At 34.4% G+C, this 18535-nt stretch overlaps 4 protein-coding genes across 4 annotated transcripts; 1 reads left to right on the top strand and 3 right to left on the bottom strand.

Annotated features, from left to right (window-relative positions):
- Positions 1 to 2053: 2053 nt before the first annotated feature.
- RO3G_02852 (uncharacterized protein) lies at positions 2054 to 2266 on the bottom strand (the record flags this gene model as incomplete). The annotated part of the gene is made up of 1 exon (XM_067657443.1): positions 2054 to 2266. The coding sequence occupies one exon, from the start codon at positions 2264 to 2266 to the stop codon at positions 2054 to 2056; it is 213 nt and encodes a 70-aa protein (XP_067513544.1).
- Positions 2267 to 3459: 1193 nt separating this feature from the next.
- On the top strand, positions 3460 to 8361 carry RO3G_02851 (uncharacterized protein; the record flags this gene model as incomplete). Its single annotated transcript, XM_067657442.1, has 1 exon — positions 3460 to 8361. The coding sequence occupies one exon, from the start codon at positions 3460 to 3462 to the stop codon at positions 8359 to 8361; it is 4902 nt and encodes a 1633-aa protein (XP_067513543.1).
- Positions 8362 to 9389: 1028 nt separating this feature from the next.
- On the bottom strand, positions 9390 to 10070 carry RO3G_02850 (uncharacterized protein; the record flags this gene model as incomplete). The annotated part of the gene is made up of 1 exon (XM_067657441.1): positions 9390 to 10070. One exon carries the CDS (start codon positions 10068 to 10070, stop codon positions 9390 to 9392), a length of 681 nt encoding a protein of 226 aa, XP_067513542.1.
- Positions 10071 to 12340: 2270 nt separating this feature from the next.
- RO3G_02849 (uncharacterized protein) lies at positions 12341 to 17818 on the bottom strand (the record flags this gene model as incomplete). Its single annotated transcript, XM_067657440.1, has 1 exon — positions 12341 to 17818. One exon carries the CDS (start codon positions 17816 to 17818, stop codon positions 12341 to 12343), a length of 5478 nt encoding a protein of 1825 aa, XP_067513541.1.
- Positions 17819 to 18535: the final 717 nt, after the last annotated feature.

Genomic DNA, 18535 nt, shown 5'->3' with positions numbered 1-18535 from the left:
TAAATATTGTATATAGTTAATATTGTAAAAGAGTTTTAGAGGATATGTAATATATAATATTATGTATTCGGTACTTGTTATTTCTTATATAAGATTTGAGCAATCTCATACGAATAATAAGTATTTAATGAGGTAAATACGACATGTAGCATACAATCTCCGCACTGTATGTGATATTAACAGGCACTATTCAAATAAGAAATTTGGTCATCAAGTGATAATTTTTTCTTTTTTATTTGTTTGAACCACTCATTTTTTTGTATGCTTATATGCTCAATCAATAGTAACTAAAGCTGTATTTGTATTAGTTTTTTCACCGTTTATTCAATGTTACGCATTCAAAAACATTCTTCCTTAACCTCGACTTTGTCATGACTTCAACATGAAAATAATTCATTCTGTCTTAAAAAAAAAAGAAAGACTTGTTATTATTGACGTTGTCTTTATCAAATATACGAGTTAAAACACCTGTATTTATAGAGTGAGCTTAGTGTATTATGGAATTAAAGAAAACAATAATCGTATCTTAGATGCAGACATGAAAGTGAATATATTAAAATTTGAAATCACTGGTAACGTGCCACCCAAGCTTAAACCTGAAAATTTTAATTTTGTTTCTATTTTTTTTTTTTTGACATCGTGGACATGATGAGGTGTATTTTTTTTTAGACATCTCTTGGCATTTAGTGTAGACATTGCTCATTTCCTGAAATTAGAGGGACTTACTGAGGTTTTTTTTTTAAGAAAAAAAAACCAAGTTTTAATTCCTCTATTAGATACGAGAATACAAAAATAAGTCATATGGTTGCTTAATCTTCTTATTTTATTGGTCAGCGAAATAATATATAAATAAAAATAATGTAATAAATGATAGATTGATCTTCTTGGAGCTAAGTTAATAATATTACATAAATACGAATTTATGAAGTATTGTAATTATTATACGAGAGCGATGGATCTTTGTTGTTATCAACTTTTTTAACTTTATTTTCGAACTTGTACTACTTAATATGCAATAAAATAAAATTTTTTAAATCTAATTAAACTCATCTTCTGTAATGAGACCAGAAAGAGACAAGAAAGAGAAAGAGGTGTGGTGGATGGGAACAACAAAGATCCATCGCTCTCCTATAATAATTACAATACTTCATAAATGATGTATCCATCATTCATAACTCGATATAAAAACAGTATTAATAAGCTACATGTAAAATATATCCAATAGATAGGCTACAGGTTAATTCTGTTGTAAACATAGTTATTTTCTATAAGATATCAGTTGTATTAAAATAAATAACGATACACAAAGATTAAACTATGATTGAACAATTCCACACTTTTCCAAATTTAGAACAATAAGATCAGTATTTGTCATCCTAGCGAGTCTAATCAATTGTCAACCCCAAAAGTAATTAGATCAAAGTTAATTGACTGGTTATTATTTCTATTGTTCAACTTCAGATGCATATATTAGAACATCGACAAGCTTTAGCTTAATCATTGGTTCTTCAGCACGACATCGTTACCGAGTCTATATCTTTTATATCTACGCTCACAAAGAATATAAATAGATGCCAACTTTTTATCCATTAAACGGGGCTCTCTTTTGCAATATAAAGAAATCTGCAATAAAGAAGGATTTTAATTTTATATTGCTGCTATTGTTTTTTGGTTTAATTTTTTATTTAATCTTACGATTAAAACAAATTCGGATAATCTTCATTAAGGATAAGATGCTGCGTAATTGCACGGTTAAACTATATTAGATCCAGGAACCAAATCACAGTCAGCCGCAGTCAATCATATACGAGTATTCTATGACAAATATAACAATAGAAGAACACGTAATCCTTATCTATTTGTCATCGGCTAGATCATACTCATTAATTATTAATCCATGACATGAAATATTATCCGTGTATGAAAAGTATAAATAGAGTACAATTTTCTTATTAAATAAAACAATCTCTTTATCGAGTCTCGTCCTCTCTTGTTCCTTTTTATTCTTGGATAAATCAATAAATTCGTATTTATGTAATATTATACTTCGAGCTTAGGATCTTTGTTGTGCATCCAGAGTACCAGAAGTAAAATTGCTTGACGTCGTGACGGAAATTCGGTAGAATTCTTCAAACAGGGACTTGCTGGACCAGTTACCATGCACCACAATATTGTCAACCGAGACACCTGCCTGTGCTGCCAACGTAGCACCCAATGCGCGAGCCTTGGGTACCGGTGCACCAGGTGGACGACCAACATGAGCCATGATGTGGCTGATATGTCGAGAGATACTTTCAGCTCTAATCGCCGAGAGAGGATCCTTGAGGGACCGGAAAAAGGTGTTAAACCGTACGTTCGGGAAGATCGGGTGGGAAACCAAACTTGGAGTGGACGTGAAACGAGCCGAGTAAGTTCGGAAGGCGGCTACAGGACACAGCAAAGGATTATCATGAGGGTGGATGGCAACAGGCTTGGTAATATGTGAGCCTTTCCGTTTTTCTTTCGGTCCGAGTATCACGAGACGCAAGATGTTGTCGGCGGATACCGTAGTTTGATCCAGATCAATGCGGGCCAAATCCGAAGGACGAAGGAAACCAACTACCGCAAGAAGCCATGCCGTTTTGAAAGTCAACTGCTCGTTGGTAAGAGAGTCGTTAGGACCCAGAGAAATGATGTGATTGACAGCCGGTAGAACATCATTGTTTAGGATAGGGGGGTTTTAAGTAAAAGTAGTATAACAACAAAGATAAAGAAATACTATTAGAACTTGGTATCTCTTTATTAAGTTAAGATAACTAAGATTGAATATGATAAATTCTACATGTAAAAAGTGAGAGTATTTATAGACATGATACGGATAAAGAATTAGGACAGATTTACAGTTGTTGGAATAATTGTTCGAATGTTTTGCAATTTTATACGTTTTGCTTTGTATCTCTGCAGTCAGATAAGATAGAACTACGTACAATACCTCATTAGAAAGCGATAGTTGTGACATATAGCATATAGAAATTCAGGGGTATGCAATTACTTCCATATATAGTAAGATTAAATTGCGTCAAGCATATGCATTCGAACAATTTTTCCAATTGAATCATCTTTTGTCGTATTTACCCCATTAAATACTTATTATTCGTATGAGATTACTCAAATCTTATATAAAAAATAACAAGTACTGAATACATAATATTATATATTACATATTCTCTAAGACTCATTTACAATATTAACCATATACAATATTTATATTATTCAAGTTCAATACTAAAATTGACCTTGAGCACACTTCGGTCCCTGAATAATTTTATTTCCTATATAAAGGCGTAGTTTGATTAAATGGGTTCTCTCTCTCGTCTTGAAATCTAATAAAGAGGTTACATAGAGACTCATTCACTAGTTTTCAAGTACTATCTCCTTTTAATTCTCAAATTTTTATCTGCAAATATCTCATTTTTTTGAATGAATTCTTCTATTAATCAATCCCCTTCTAAAAACGTTGAAAAGGATTCAGCTGACGAAGTAGCTAAGTCCTTGGATAGAATGGATCTTGAAACTCTCGAAAGTAGAGCATCAAACTCATCCATCCATCCTCGTGATGATCCATCCATCGAAACTGATGTTGAGATGGATGAAGCTACTAACTCTTCCCCTGCTGTTCCTTCTTCAGACCCTCCTAATTATTTGGAGAGGTTGATGGTTCAAAAAACCATGTTCTTTGATTTAATTGAAAAATTAAACAATAATAAAGCGAGTTTTATTTTAGAAAATAAGCTAACTTTACTTGAAGAAAACGAGAAGCAATTGAGTTATGCTGTATCAGCTTTAAATGATGTTAACGCTCTTATTGCTTCCCAGTTTGAATTACGTAATCATGAGTTGAAGGGCAGTGGATCTAAAAATTCATCACCCAAGGATAGACTAATCCCAAGCCGTGAAATCCCAAGGTTCAATGTCAACCCTACTGCTAGTGCTCTGTATCAGCTCACTCTTCGGGAAGGTGATAAAAACGTCAATCCAAGTAATGAACCATCTTTGGATATGTTTATTAGAGATTTCCAAAGAAAGTTCTTGGATTATGATGTATCTATAGAGGATCATTGGTTGCACTACCTGGAAGTTTCGTTTGAAAAGTCTGACAGTGATACCGACCATGATTGGTTCGAACGATTCATCAAAAGACGTTGTATGGACAAGAAAACCGCTTTGAATTGGGATCAGGCAAAAGAAGTCTTGAAACAACGCTTCGATCTTGCTTCACAAACTACACCAGAAATGTGGTTTAAAAACCTTATCAATTTCAGGCAAGAACGTTGTGAAACTTTGACCCAAGCAATGGATCGATATCGTCTTTTCTCTCTTGGTGCAAAGGTCAATATGCATGATAACACTTTCTTGATTGGACATTTCGTTTCGAGGCTTCACACTGTCAAGTTTCAAGAAATGGTCCAAGCTACTATTACAAGAAATCTTCCCTCTCTTGTCTCTGCTAGCTCCAATACCAATGGAGAGAGTGTTTATTCAACTCGCAACTTGCCTATTCCTCTGCCTAAGGAATGGAATGTTCTTGAGTCAATTCTCATTAAAGAAATGGCTAACTTGGAATCTGCTTTGTTGAACATCCTTAAGGATAAGAAAAAGGAAGAAAATACCAAAAAACTTGGTGAACATGATGATAACGCCAATACTAAAAAAAGAAAAATGGTACATCAAAGTGAACATATAAACCAAAAAGTTTCCAAATCGTCTGTTGAATTTCAGCAAGAAATTGCAGATTTAAAGAAGCAAGGTGTATGCACATTTTGTAAGACTGCCAAGTACTCTCCTGGTCATTACTCATCTTGTTCTGTAAGACTTGAATATGTCAAAAGAAAACATGGCAAACAAATTGTAAGTAATTCTTCTAAAGGAAATGACAAAACTGTTAGCAATTTAGAGTTATCCAACTCGATCACTAGCATTAGTCAAACAAATAAATCTCCTAAAAACAGAGTTACTGATTTATCTTTATCTCCTAGTAATAATGAATCTACCTCGCAATCTTATGAATTAAATGAATCATCCGATGACGAATTTGAATTTTTATATAAACATTATGACAGAAATATAATCTGTTCAAATAAAAATATAAATGCTAATTTTGATGAAGAGTATAACAAAAATGTCTTTACCATTCGTAATAATAAAGTTGGAGAAGATGATAGTCTATTCGAATCGGATAATGTGGCTTATTCGCCTGTTACTCCAATCACGCTTAATAATGTGAACACTTATGGTATCATAGATACTGGTGCACGTGTTTCTGTCATGAATAAAAAATTCGCAATAGACAATAATATTAAATTTCATTCAGTTCCTGGTAACCTAGTTTTAGCAAATGGCGACCAAATTCCCAGAATGAGATCTGTTGACTATGTGAATGTCGAATACGACAACATTGACTACATTATTAAACATAAGTTTGATATTATTGACGATCATGCTTCCTCTTACAACTGTAAAATTCTTATTGGAACAGATTTGCTTCCTAAACTTTCCATTCATTTAATGAATGTAGCAGTCAAACATAAAAGTACTGAAAAAGAATTAGACGACTCTATTCTAGATAAAGCTTATAAACCAAATATTTCACGAGCCGGTACAGAAAAAGAACAAAAAGTTTTTGATATGGCTATTAAACCATACATCGAAGCAAACAAAAAATTAAATAAGAATTCTTTATGTAATATTAAAGAGGCTGTTTTACATTTCCCAACGCCAAAAGATTATGTTGCCTCTATAAAACAATATCCAATAGCATATACTTTACAGCTTAAAGTAATGGATATAATAAATACTTGGTTACATGATGGCATTATCTTTCCAAGTACTTCGTCTGGATGGCCTCTGCCATTGACAGTAACTCATAAAAAAAATCTAGACGGCACTAGTACTGATAAAATTCGATTAGTGTTGGATCCTAGAATGTTAAATAAGGTCTTACCAGTTGATAATCATCATCTTCCATTAATTAACGATATATTCAATTCTATGTCTGGTGCAGTCATTTTTAGCACGTTAGATCTAAAATCTGCATTTAATCAGTTTCCTGTAAATAAGGATGATCAAATTAAAACTACTTTTACTGCGCCCAATAATTTACAATATATGTATAGAGGTGCTCCTTTTGGAATATCTACAATAAGTCAGCTATTCTCTCGTATAATGTTAACATTATTTAAAGATCTTCCTTATGTAAAATGTTTTGTGGATGATATCTGTATATTCAGTTCATCTATACATGCACATTTTCTTCATGTTAAAAAAGTGCTGCAAATATTAACTGATGCTAATTTAAAAATTAATTTTGAAAAGACCTATTTGGCAAAATCAGCCGTTTATTTATTGGGATATTCTATTTCTGCCTCAGGAAAGCAGATTGATGCCCGAAAATTAACAAATATATTCGATTGGCCTCGTCCTACTACTCAAAAGCAAGTGCAAAGTTTTCTTGGATTTGTCAACTATTTTAGACAACATACTCCTAACGCTGCACTTCTCATGGCTCCCTTAGATGCTTTGCGTTGTCATGATGAAAAAGTTAAAGGTCCTTTCGAATGGACAAAAGAGCATCAAATGCACTTTGATAGTATCAAGCACATTTTGTCTTCAGAATTGATGTTATCCCATCCTGATCTGTCAAAACCATTTTGTATTGCTACTGATTCATCAGATTACAGTACTGGTTGTTGCTTATATCAAGAGTTCGAAGTGACTAAACCTAATGGCGAAATATCTAAAATCAAAAGATATATTGGTTTCATGTCCCGTTCCCTGTCAAGAAGCGAAAAACGTTATAGTGTTACAATGCGTGAATTGCTTGGTGTAGTTTATGCCTTAACCCAATTTCATAAATTCATATGGGGCACACGATTTACTTTATACACTGACCATAAAGCTTTATGCTATATTCATTCCCAAAAGAATGCCAATAGTATGCTTATTAAATGGCTTGACGTCATTCTTGACTATAACTTTAGTGTCATTCATGTTCCCGGCTTGGAAAATGTCTTACCTGACAAACTATCCAGATTATATCCGCCAAAGGATACGTTCGAGCATGAAAGTGATATTAAAAAAGGCAAAAGATTATCCTCATATAGACAGAATCATGCTATTTCTGAGACAATTAATACAAAGAAAAAACATCGAGCTTATTCTAAATACAATGCTGCTATAAACATTATTTCAGTAATTCAAGAAACTACAACTTCTGATGCACAAAAGGACATCATACAAGTTAAAGAAAATACTGATATAAGAGATATTGATTATAACATTAATGATCAATACTTGTTTTATGTACAATCTGCACAGCCATTATATTCGGATTATCTTACACCTCCTTTGGCTGAACACCAACAGTTACTTATAGATGCCCATAATAAAATTGGTCACTATGGTGCTGAACAAATGGTCAAACGTCTCCATAATGACGGTATCCATTGGCCTAACTTGATAGATGATTGCATTAAATTCATTAAGCAATGCAAAGATTGTATGAAGCATAATATAGAAAAAAGAGGCTTTCATCCTCTACGTAGCATTTATAGCTACTATCCTGGTGATCATTATGCTATTGATCTTGGTGGTCCTATGCATACTACCTCCGTTTACAATAATAATTATTTTATGGTTATTATCGATGTTTGCACACGCTTTTGTATACTTCGTGCTCTACCTGATAAAAGATCAGATACAATTTTACGTTCTCTTATTGACGTGTTCTCAACTATGGGTTTTCCTACAAAACTCCAAAGCGATAATGGAACAGAGTTTAAGAACTCGCTCTCCAAAGATTTAGCTGATGCTATGGGCTATGATCATCGATTCATCACTCCTCTACACCCATCTGCTAATGGAATTAGTGAACGTACTGTACAATCAGTCAAAAAATTACTGGCTAAAGCCACACATGGTGTTGGCAATGATTGGGATTTATATCTTCCATCTATTCAACTTGCTATGAATAATCGTATATCCAAACGGTTAAATTCAACACCTTTCTCTCTTATGTTCGCACGTAAAATGAACGAACCTTATGGTTTTCGATCTGACAAAGATAAGCTCAAAGAAGTTAAAGATAAACCACCAATGTCTCATGAAGAGCTCATGAAACGCATTGATTATATGACTGATATTGTATTCCCAGCTATCGTTAATAAAACCAAAGCACAAATCGAACTTGAACAAGCAAAGTTCAATGATTCTCATAGGCTTGTTGATTATGCACCTGGCTCTCATGTCATGGTTCGTATTCCAAATAAATCTGGTCAACTCGCTCCTGCTTACGAAGGACCATATACTGTCGTACGTAAAAAATAAAGGAAATGCCTACATCTTACGTGACGAAACTGGTGTCCTTATGCCTCGTGCCTACACTTCCGTTGAGCTGAAATTAATCTCTAATGAAGAAGTTATCGAACTGGATGATGAAGGTAATGAAATCATAAATTTCGAAATCGAAGCAGTTATAAACCATCGTGGCCCTCCAAAAAACCGTGAGTACCTTGTACGTTGGAAAAACTATAGCAGTGAGTGGGATGAATGGCTATCTGCAGATAAGTGTTAATGACCCTAACACACTACGCAATTATTGGAAAAATCTTGGTAAAAAATATATTCCTCCAAAAAATGCTCCAATTACCAATTCTCCATCTTCATCTGAACTACTAAAATCCACTCCATCTGGTACTATAAGTACTGCTATGAAACATTTCTCTTCTGATGATGAAAATAATTCTAATTTGGTTGATAAAAAATCCACAATTAAATCTAATGTTGGCTCTTCAGCACGGCCTGTTAAAAGAACTCGTCGTAATAAACCTCCAACTAACAACGCTTGTGATACTCCTTCCACAGCCACTCGTTCCAGTAAACGACTTAAATCTCTTCATAAGTAAATTACTTTTCATTTGCTAAAAAAAAAAAAAAAAAAAAAAAAAAAAAAAAAACCCCAAATAGTCCCGAGATTTTCATTAAGGTAATCTCATACTGGTCGGGGGCTATGTCGTATTTACCCCATTAAATACTTATTATTCGTATGAGATTACTCAAATCTTATATAAAAAATAACAAGTACTGAATACATAATATTATATATTACATATTCTCTAAGACTCATTTACAATATTAACCATATACAATATTTATATTATTCAAGTTCAATACTAAAATTGACCTTGAGCACACTTCGGTCCCTGAATAATTTTATTTCCTATATAAAGGCGTAGTTTGATTAAATGGGTTCTCTCTCTCGTCTTGAAATCTAATAAAGAGGTTACATAGAGACTCATTCACTAGTTTTCAAGTACTATCTCCTTTTAATTCTCAAATTTTTATCTGCAAATATCTCAACTGTCCATAAGTGTAGTTGACAGGATATGAACATAATCGGATGCTTTCATAGTACCATCCTCAATTGCGCAGGCATATCCAGGACCATCCCACGTCATACAACCCCAAAGCATCACACTGCCAGCTCCTCCTTTGACTGTAAGGTCAAGATGATGAGGCTGCAATTTGTCACCGGGTCTTTTCCAAAAGTACTTACAGCCATCTGAACCCAAAACATTAAGCTTGGTCTCATCAGAAAGCACCATACGTCTCCAGTCATCTTCTGTCCAGACGTTGTGAGCTTTAGCCCATTTTATTCTAGCTTCCATGTGACATTTTTTGAGGAGAGGCTTTTTCTTCTTAATTTGGGCATCGAAACCCATACTATGAAGCATTTTTACTGTACCAAAATAGCCTATCTTATGACCAATACTGTTTAAATATGACCATACGCCCTTTGCAGTCTTAAGTGAACCATTTACAAGCTCTCTCTTCAGGTAATTCTTTGTTGTTGAGCTTATAGTAGTCTTTCTACCAGCATGACCTCGAGTACGTTCAGGTGTATACAAGCCCTTGTACTTGCTCAAAGTGGACCTTGCTACCCCTGGAACATGTTTCATAATCTCTGAGTATGATAAACCCTTTTTCAACAGCGACCGGATGCTTTCTTGCTTGCTACGAGATAAAGTATGTACCATGATATAAAGAAGTATAGTCTGTACGAGATAGAAGGGAAACGCTGCAAAATCCATCCTTATTTATATATTTTAAGCTCTGACTAAAAGCAAAAGCGTTGTTTCATTATTACATCATTCAGTAATGCTGTATTTGTGATGTCACAAGAGATAACGATATCATCATTATAGAATGCATTAAGTTGGAAAAATTGTTCGAATGCATATGCTTGACGCAATTTGATCTTACTATATATGGAAGTAATTCCGTAACCCTAGCTTTTTATATGTTATATCCGACGGCTGTCGCTTTCTAATGAGGTATTGTACGTAGTTCTATCTTATCTGACTGCAGAGATACAAAGCAAAACGTATAAAATTGCAAAACATTCGAACAATTATTCCAACAACTGTATGATCAATTCGACAGAATACAGTAAGGGACAAAATCAGTCCGTTTTTTGGTTTTTTCGCAATGCCTCGCCGGGAACTTAACTTAGGGCTCCGCTTTGCTGACGAAAAATTTGCCTCTTACTTCAACAAATTTGACAATATTTGTCGGAAATAGTATTTTTTATTTTCCGACATGTTATAAGAAGATATATTGAAAATAATGAATTTTTATTTTTTTGAATTTCGATTAGTACTTGGTATCGCGGCCCTTACGCTGGATTACGTCCCGAACTCGACGGGACATGGAGTGAATCAGGTTTCTACAGTTCTCTGGAGTTGCTAGGTCATACCAAAGCTTCGAAACCCGGACAAAAAATGCTTGGTCAGCCTCAATCACGGAAGGGGGTGGTCTTGTCATCTGTTCCCTCTTTTTAAGCATGGCCCATGCATTTTCAATTGGGTTAAGGTCAGGAGAGTATGCTGGCCAACTCAGTAGCTTAACCTTGTTCTTTTGGAACCATTTTGAAGGAGCTGAAGCACAATGGATGCTTGCATTATCTTGTTGAAAGATCATGTCACTACTTTGCAGGCCATAGTACTTCAATGTTTCCTTGTATTCCTCCTCAAGTACTGATGTGTATAGCTCACCATTTACATTACTTTGTAGCCAGGACATGTAGCCCCCTCCATGTATAATTATGCAACTCCAAAGCATAACCCCGCCTCCTCCATAAGCATGTTTCCTCTTGTAGTGATGGTCTCGATAAGGTGCATTATCCTCTTTCCAAGCGTATTCTAGACCATTAGACCCTCTTTTTTGGATCTTTGTCTCATCAGAAAAGACAACGCGTTCCCAAGCAGTCTCGGACCAGTCTTTATGAGCCTTTGCCCAATCATATCGCGCCTTTTGCCTGTCATTACTAAGTGGAAGTGCCGTCTTTTTTTTAGCGGATTTTAGACCTTTGCGTTTGAAAGTACGAGTAATTGTTTTTGGATTGACTGATCGATCTGGTTTTTTAAAGTCAAAGGAGGCATCAGATGCGCTTTCAGATAAGCCTAGTCTTATATCTCTAGCTGCTTTGGTTTCCTCCCTACTATGGTTACGAACAGGAAGCTATTTATTTTCAACAAGACAACGATCCTAAGCACACATCAAAGCTTGCTCGTGCTTGGTTTAAGGAAAATGGGTTTAAAGAAGAGCATACTTTCAATTGGCCAGCTCAAAGTCCCGATTTGAATCATATAGAACATCTCTGGCACCATTTAAAGCTGAGGCTGAGCTTATATGAAGGTAGGGCTAAAGGAGTGCATGATCTCTGGTCTAGAATCGAGAAAGAATGGAACTCTTTTATCAAAGAGCAATGCCAAGCATATATCAAGAGTATGTCAGCTCGTTGTAGAGCAGTTATTAAAGCTAAAGGCGGTTACACACGATATTAAATAAAAGATGAGATATTTGCAGATAAAAATTTGAGAATTAAAAGGAGATAGTACTTGAAAACTAGTGAATGAGTCTCTATGTAACCTCTTTATTAGATTTCAAGACGAGAGAGAGAACCCATTTAATCAAACTACGCCTTTATATAGGAAATAAAATTATTCAGGGACCGAAGTGTGCTCAAGGTCAATTTTAGTATTGAACTTGAATAATATAAATATTGTATATGGTTAATATTGTAAATGAGTCTTAGAGAATATGTAATATATAATATTATGTATTCAGTACTTGTTATTTTTTATATAAGATTTGAGTAATCTCATACGAATAATAAGTATTTAATGGGGTAAATACGACATAGCCCCCGACCAGTATGAGATTACCTTAATGAAAATCTCGTGACTATTTTGGTTTTTTTTTTTTTTTTTTTTTTTTTTTTTTTTTTTTGTAAATGAAAAGTAATTTACTTATGAAGAGATTTAAGTCGTTTACTGGAACGAGTGGCTGTGGAAGGAGTATCACAAGCGTTGTTAGTTGGAGGTTTATTACGACGAGTTCTTTTAACAGGCCGTGCTGAAGAGCCAACATTAGATTTAATTGTGGATTTTTTATCAACCAAATTAGAATTATTTTCATCATCAGAAGAGAAATGTTTCATAGCAGTACTTATAGTACCAGATGGAGTGGATTTTAGTAGTTCAGATGAAGATGGAGAATTGGTAATTGGAGCATTTTTTGGAGGAATATATTTTTTACCAAGATTTTTCCAATAATTGCGTAGTGTGTTAGGGTCATTAAACTTATCTGCAGATAGCCATTCATCCCACTCACTGCTATAGTTTTTCCAACGTACAAGGTACTCACGGTTTTTTGGAGGGCCACGATGGTTTATAACTGCTTCGATTTCGAAATTTATGATTTCATTACCTTCATCATCCAGTTCGATAACTTCTTCATTAGAGATTAATTTCAGCTCAACGGAAGTGTAGGCACGAGGCATAAGGACACCAGTTTCGTCACGTAAGATGTAGGCATTTCCTTTATTTTTACGTACGACAGTATATGGTCCTTCGTAAGCAGGAGCGAGTTGACCAGATTTATTTGGAATACGAACCATGACATGAGAGCCAGGTGCATAATCAACAAGCCTATGAGAATCATTGAACTTTGCTTGTTCAAGTTCGATTTGTGCTTTGGTTTTATTAACGATAGCTGGGAATACAATATCAGTCATATAATCAATGCGTTTCATGAGCTCTTCATGAGACATTGGTGGTTTATCTTTAACTTCTTTGAGCTTATCTTTGTCAGATCGAAAACCATAAGGTTCGTTCATTTTACGTGCGAACATAAGAGAGAAAGGTGTTGAATTTAACCGTTTGGATATACGATTATTCATAGCAAGTTGAATAGATGGAAGATATAAATCCCAATCATTGCCAACACCATGTGTGGCTTTAGCCAGTAATTTTTTGACTGATTGTACAGTACGTTCACTAATTCCATTAGCAGATGGGTGTAGAGGAGTGATGAATCGATGATCATAGCCCATAGCATCAGCTAAATCTTTGGAGAGCGAGTTCTTAAACTCTGTTCCATTATCGCTTTGGAGTTTTGTAGGAAAACCCATAGTTGAGAACACGTCAATAAGAGAACGTAAAATTGTATCTGATCTTTTATCAGGTAGAGCACGAAGTATACAAAAGCGTGTGCAAACATCGATAATAACCATAAAATAATTATTATTGTAAACGGAGGTAGTATGCATAGGACCACCAAGATCAATAGCATAATGATCACCAGGATAGTAGCTATAAATGCTACGTAGAGGATGAAAGCCTCTTTTTTCTATATTATGCTTCATACAATCTTTGCATTGCTTAATGAATTTAATGCAATCATCTATCAAGTTAGGCCAATGGATACCGTCATTATGGAGACGTTTGACCATTTGTTCAGCACCATAGTGACCAATTTTATTATGGGCATCTATAAGTAACTGTTGGTGTTCAGCCAAAGGAGGTGTAAGATAATCCGAATATAATGGCTGTGCAGATTGTACATAAAACAAGTATTGATCATTAATGTTATAATCAATATCTCTTATATCAGTATTTTCTTTAACTTGTATGATGTCCTTTTGTGCATCAGAAGTTGTAGTTTCTTGAATTACTGAAATAATGTTTATAGCAGCATTGTATTTAGAATAAGCTCGATGTTTTTTCTTTGTATTAATTGTCTCAGAAATAGCATGATTCTGTCTATATGAGGATAATCTTTTGCCTTTTTTAATATCACTTTCATGCTCGAACGTATCCTTTGGCGGATATAATCTGGATAGTTTGTCAGGTAAGACATTTTCCAAGCCGGGAACATGAATGACACTAAAGTTATAGTCAAGAATGACGTCAAGCCATTTAATAAGCATACTATTGGCATTCTTTTGGGAATGAATATAGCATAAAGCTTTATGGTCAGTGTATAAAGTAAATCGTGTGCCCCATATGAATTTATGAAATTGGGTTAAGGCATAAACTACACCAAGCAATTCACGCATTGTAACACTATAACGTTTTTCGCTTCTTGACAGGGAACGGGACATGAAACCAATATATCTTTTGATTTTAGATATTTCGCCATTAGGTTTAGTCACTTCGAACTCTTGATATAAGCAACAACCAGTACTGTAATCTGATGAATCAGTAGCAATACAAAATGGTTTTGACAGATCAGGATGGGATAACATCAATTCTGAAGACAAAATGTGCTTGATACTATCAAAGTGCATTTGATGCTCTTTTGTCCATTCGAAAGGACCTTTAACTTTTTCATCATGACAACGCAAAGCATCTAAGGGAGCCATGAGAAGTGCAGCGTTAGGAGTATGTTGTCTAAAATAGTTGACAAATCCAAGAAAACTTTGCACTTGCTTTTGAGTAGTAGGACGAGGCCAATCGAATATATTTGTTAATTTTCGGGCATCAATCTGCTTTCCTGAGGCAGAAATAGAATATCCCAATAAATAAACGGCTGATTTTGCCAAATAGGTCTTTTCAAAATTAATTTTTAAATTAGCATCAGTTAATATTTGCAGCACTTTTTTAACATGAAGAAAATGTGCATGTATAGATGAACTGAATATACAGATATCATCCACAAAACATTTTACATAAGGAAGATCTTTAAATAATGTTAACATTATACGAGAGAATAGCTGACTTATTGTAGATATTCCAAAAGGAGCACCTCTATACATATATTGTAAATTATTGGGCGCAGTAAAAGTAGTTTTAATTTGATCATCCTTATTTACAGGAAACTGATTAAATGCAGATTTTAGATCTAACGTGCTAAAAATGACTGCACCAGACATAGAATTGAATATATCGTTAATTAATGGAAGTTGATGATTATCAACTGGTAAGACCTTATTTAACATTCTAGGATCCAACACTAATCGAATTTTATCAGTCTTAGTGCCGTCTAGATTTTTTTTATGAGTTACTGTCATAGGCAGATTCCATCCAGATGGAGTTGCTGGAATGATAATACCTTCATCTAACCAACTATTTATTATATCCATTACTTTAGGCTGTAAAGTATATGCTATTGGATATTGTTTTATATTGGCAACATAATCTTTTGGCGTTGGGAGATGTAAAACAGCCTCTTTAATATTACATAAAGAATTCTTATTTAATTTTTTGTTTGCTTCGATGTATGGTTTAATAGCCATATCAAAAACTTTTTGTTCTTTTTCTGTACCGGCTCGTGAAATATTTGGTTTATAAGCTTTATCTAGAATAGAGTCGTCTAATTCTTTTTCAGTACTTTTATGTTTGACTGCTACATTCATTAAATGAATGGAAAGTTTAGGAAGCAAATCTGTTCCAATAAGAATTTTACAGTTGTAAGAGGAAGCATGATCGTCAATAATATCAAACTTATGTTTAATAATGTAGTCAATGTTGTCGTATTCGACATTCACATAGTCAACAGATCTCATTCTGGGAATTTGGTCGCCATTTGCTAAAACTAGGTTACCAGGAACTGAATGAAATTTAATATTATTGTCTATTGCGAATTTTTTATTCATGACAGAAACACGTGCACCAGTATCTATGATACCATAAGTGTTCACATTATTAAGCGTGATTGGAGTAACAGGCGAATAAGCCACATTATCCGATTCGAATAGACTATCATCTTCTCCAACTTTATTATTACGAATGGCAAAGACATTTTTGTTATACTCTTCATCAAAATTAGCATTTATATTTTTATTTGAACAGATTATATTTCTGTCATAATGTTTATATAAAAATTCAAATTCGTCATCGGATGATTCATTTAATTCATAAGATTGCGAGGTAGATTCATTATTACTAGGAGATAAAGATAAATCAGTAACTCTGTTTTTAGGAGATTTATTTGTTTGACTAATGCTAGTGATCGAGTTGGATAACTCTAAATTGCTAACAGTTTTGTCATTTCCTTTAGAAGAATTACTTACAATTTGTTTGCCATGTTTTCTTTTGACATATTCAAGTCTTACAGAACAAGATGAGTAATGACCAGGAGAGTACTTGGCAGTCTTACAAAATGTGCATACACCTTGCTTCTTTAAATCTGCAATTTCTTGCTGAAATTCAACAGACGATTTGGAAACTTTTTGGTTTATATGTTCACTTTGATGTACCATTTTTCTTTTTTTAGTATTGGCGTTATCATCATGTTCACCAAGTTTTTTGGTATTTTCTTCCTTTTTCTTATCCTTAAGGATGTTCAACAAAGCAGATTCCAAGTTAGCCATTTCTTTAATGAGAATTGACTCAAGAACATTCCATTCCTTAGGCAGAGGAATAGGCAAGTTGCGAGTTGAATAAACACTCTCTCCATTGGTATTGGAGCTAGCAGAGACAAGAGAGGGAAGATTTCTTGTAATAGTAGCTTGGACCATTTCTTGAAACTTGACAGTGTGAAGCCTCGAAACGAAATGTCCAATCAAGAAAGTGTTATCATGCATATTGACCTTTGCACCAAGAGAGAAAAGACGATATCGATCCATTGCTTGGGTCAAAGTTTCACAACGTTCTTGCCTGAAATTGATAAGGTTTTTAAACCACATTTCTGGTGTAGTTTGTGAAGCAAGATCGAAGCGTTGTTTCAAGACTTCTTTTGCCTGATCCCAATTCAAAGCGGTTTTCTTGTCCATACAACGTCTTTTGATGAATCGTTCGAACCAATCATGGTCGGTATCACTGTCAGACTTTTCAAACGAAACTTCCAGGTAGTGCAACCAATGATCCTCTATAGATACATCATAATCCAAGAACTTTCTTTGGAAATCTCTAATAAACATATCCAAAGATGGTTCATTACTTGGATTGACGTTTTTATCACCTTCCCGAAGAGTGAGCTGATACAGAGCACTAGCAGTAGGGTTGACATTGAACCTTGGGATTTCACGGCTTGGGATTAGTCTATCCTTGGGTGATGAATTTTTAGATCCACTGCCCTTCAACTCATGATTACGTAATTCAAACTGGGAAGCAATAAGAGCGTTAACATCATTTAAAGCTGATACAGCATAACTCAATTGCTTCTCGTTTTCTTCAAGTAAAGTTAGCTTATTTTCTAAAATAAAACTCGCTTTATTATTGTTTAATTTTTCAATTAAATCAAAGAACATGGTTTTTTGAACCATCAACCTCTCCAAATAATTAGGAGGGTCTGAAGAAGGAACAGCAGGGGAAGAGTTAGTAGCTTCATCCATCTCAACATCAGTTTCGATGGATGGATCATCACGAGGATGGATGGATGAGTTTGATGCTCTACTTTCGAGAGTTTCAAGATCCATTCTATCCAAGGACTTAGCTACTTCGTCAGCTGAATCCTTTTCAACGTTTTTAGAAGGGGATTGATTAATAGAAGAATTCATTCAAAAAAATGAGATATTTGCAGATAAAAATTTGAGAATTAAAAGGAGATAGTACTTGAAAACTAGTGAATGAGTCTCTATGTAACCTCTTTATTAGATTTCAAGACGAGAGAGAGAACCCATTTAATCAAACTACGCCTTTATATAGGAAATAAAATTATTCAGGGACCGAAGTGTGCTCAAGGTCAATTTTAGTATTGAACTTGAATAATATAAATATTGTATATGGTTAATATTGTAAATGAGTCTTAGAGAATATGTAATATATAATATTATGTATTCAGTACTTGTTATTTTTTATATAAGATTTGAGTAATCTCATACGAATAATAAGTATTTAATGGGGTAAATACGACAACAGTCTGAAGTAGGTGTGAGTAAACGATGTCTACCCGCGCTATTTTTTGACTGCATCTTGGTTTTCCTTGAAATTCTTCGAATCATGGACTTTCCACAGCCTACTTTCTTTTGAATTACATCCCATGGAATGGAGTGGTTCATCATGTTTTCAATTTGGGCATGTTTGTCGGCATTCTTTGCTGTCATGGCGTGTTTGGCTAATCTGAGATGAGGTAAATGGGGAAAAAGAAAAAATGTAAAAAAATAAAATGAGCTAAAATATGAGAACGCGTAAGCGTTCACTGACGTCATAAGACATACCAAACTAAATTTCAAGTCAATCCAGTGACTGTTTCTGGAGATACGGGACCTAATGCA

This window comes from Rhizopus delemar, genomic scaffold, assembly GCF_000149305.1.
Source record: "Rhizopus delemar RA 99-880 supercont3.2 genomic scaffold, whole genome shotgun sequence".
NCBI classification, from domain to species: domain Eukaryota; kingdom Fungi; phylum Mucoromycota; class Mucoromycetes; order Mucorales; family Rhizopodaceae; genus Rhizopus; species Rhizopus delemar.
Note: the sequence above shows the minus strand (reverse complement) of the source record. Positions and strands in the feature narration are given on the sequence as shown.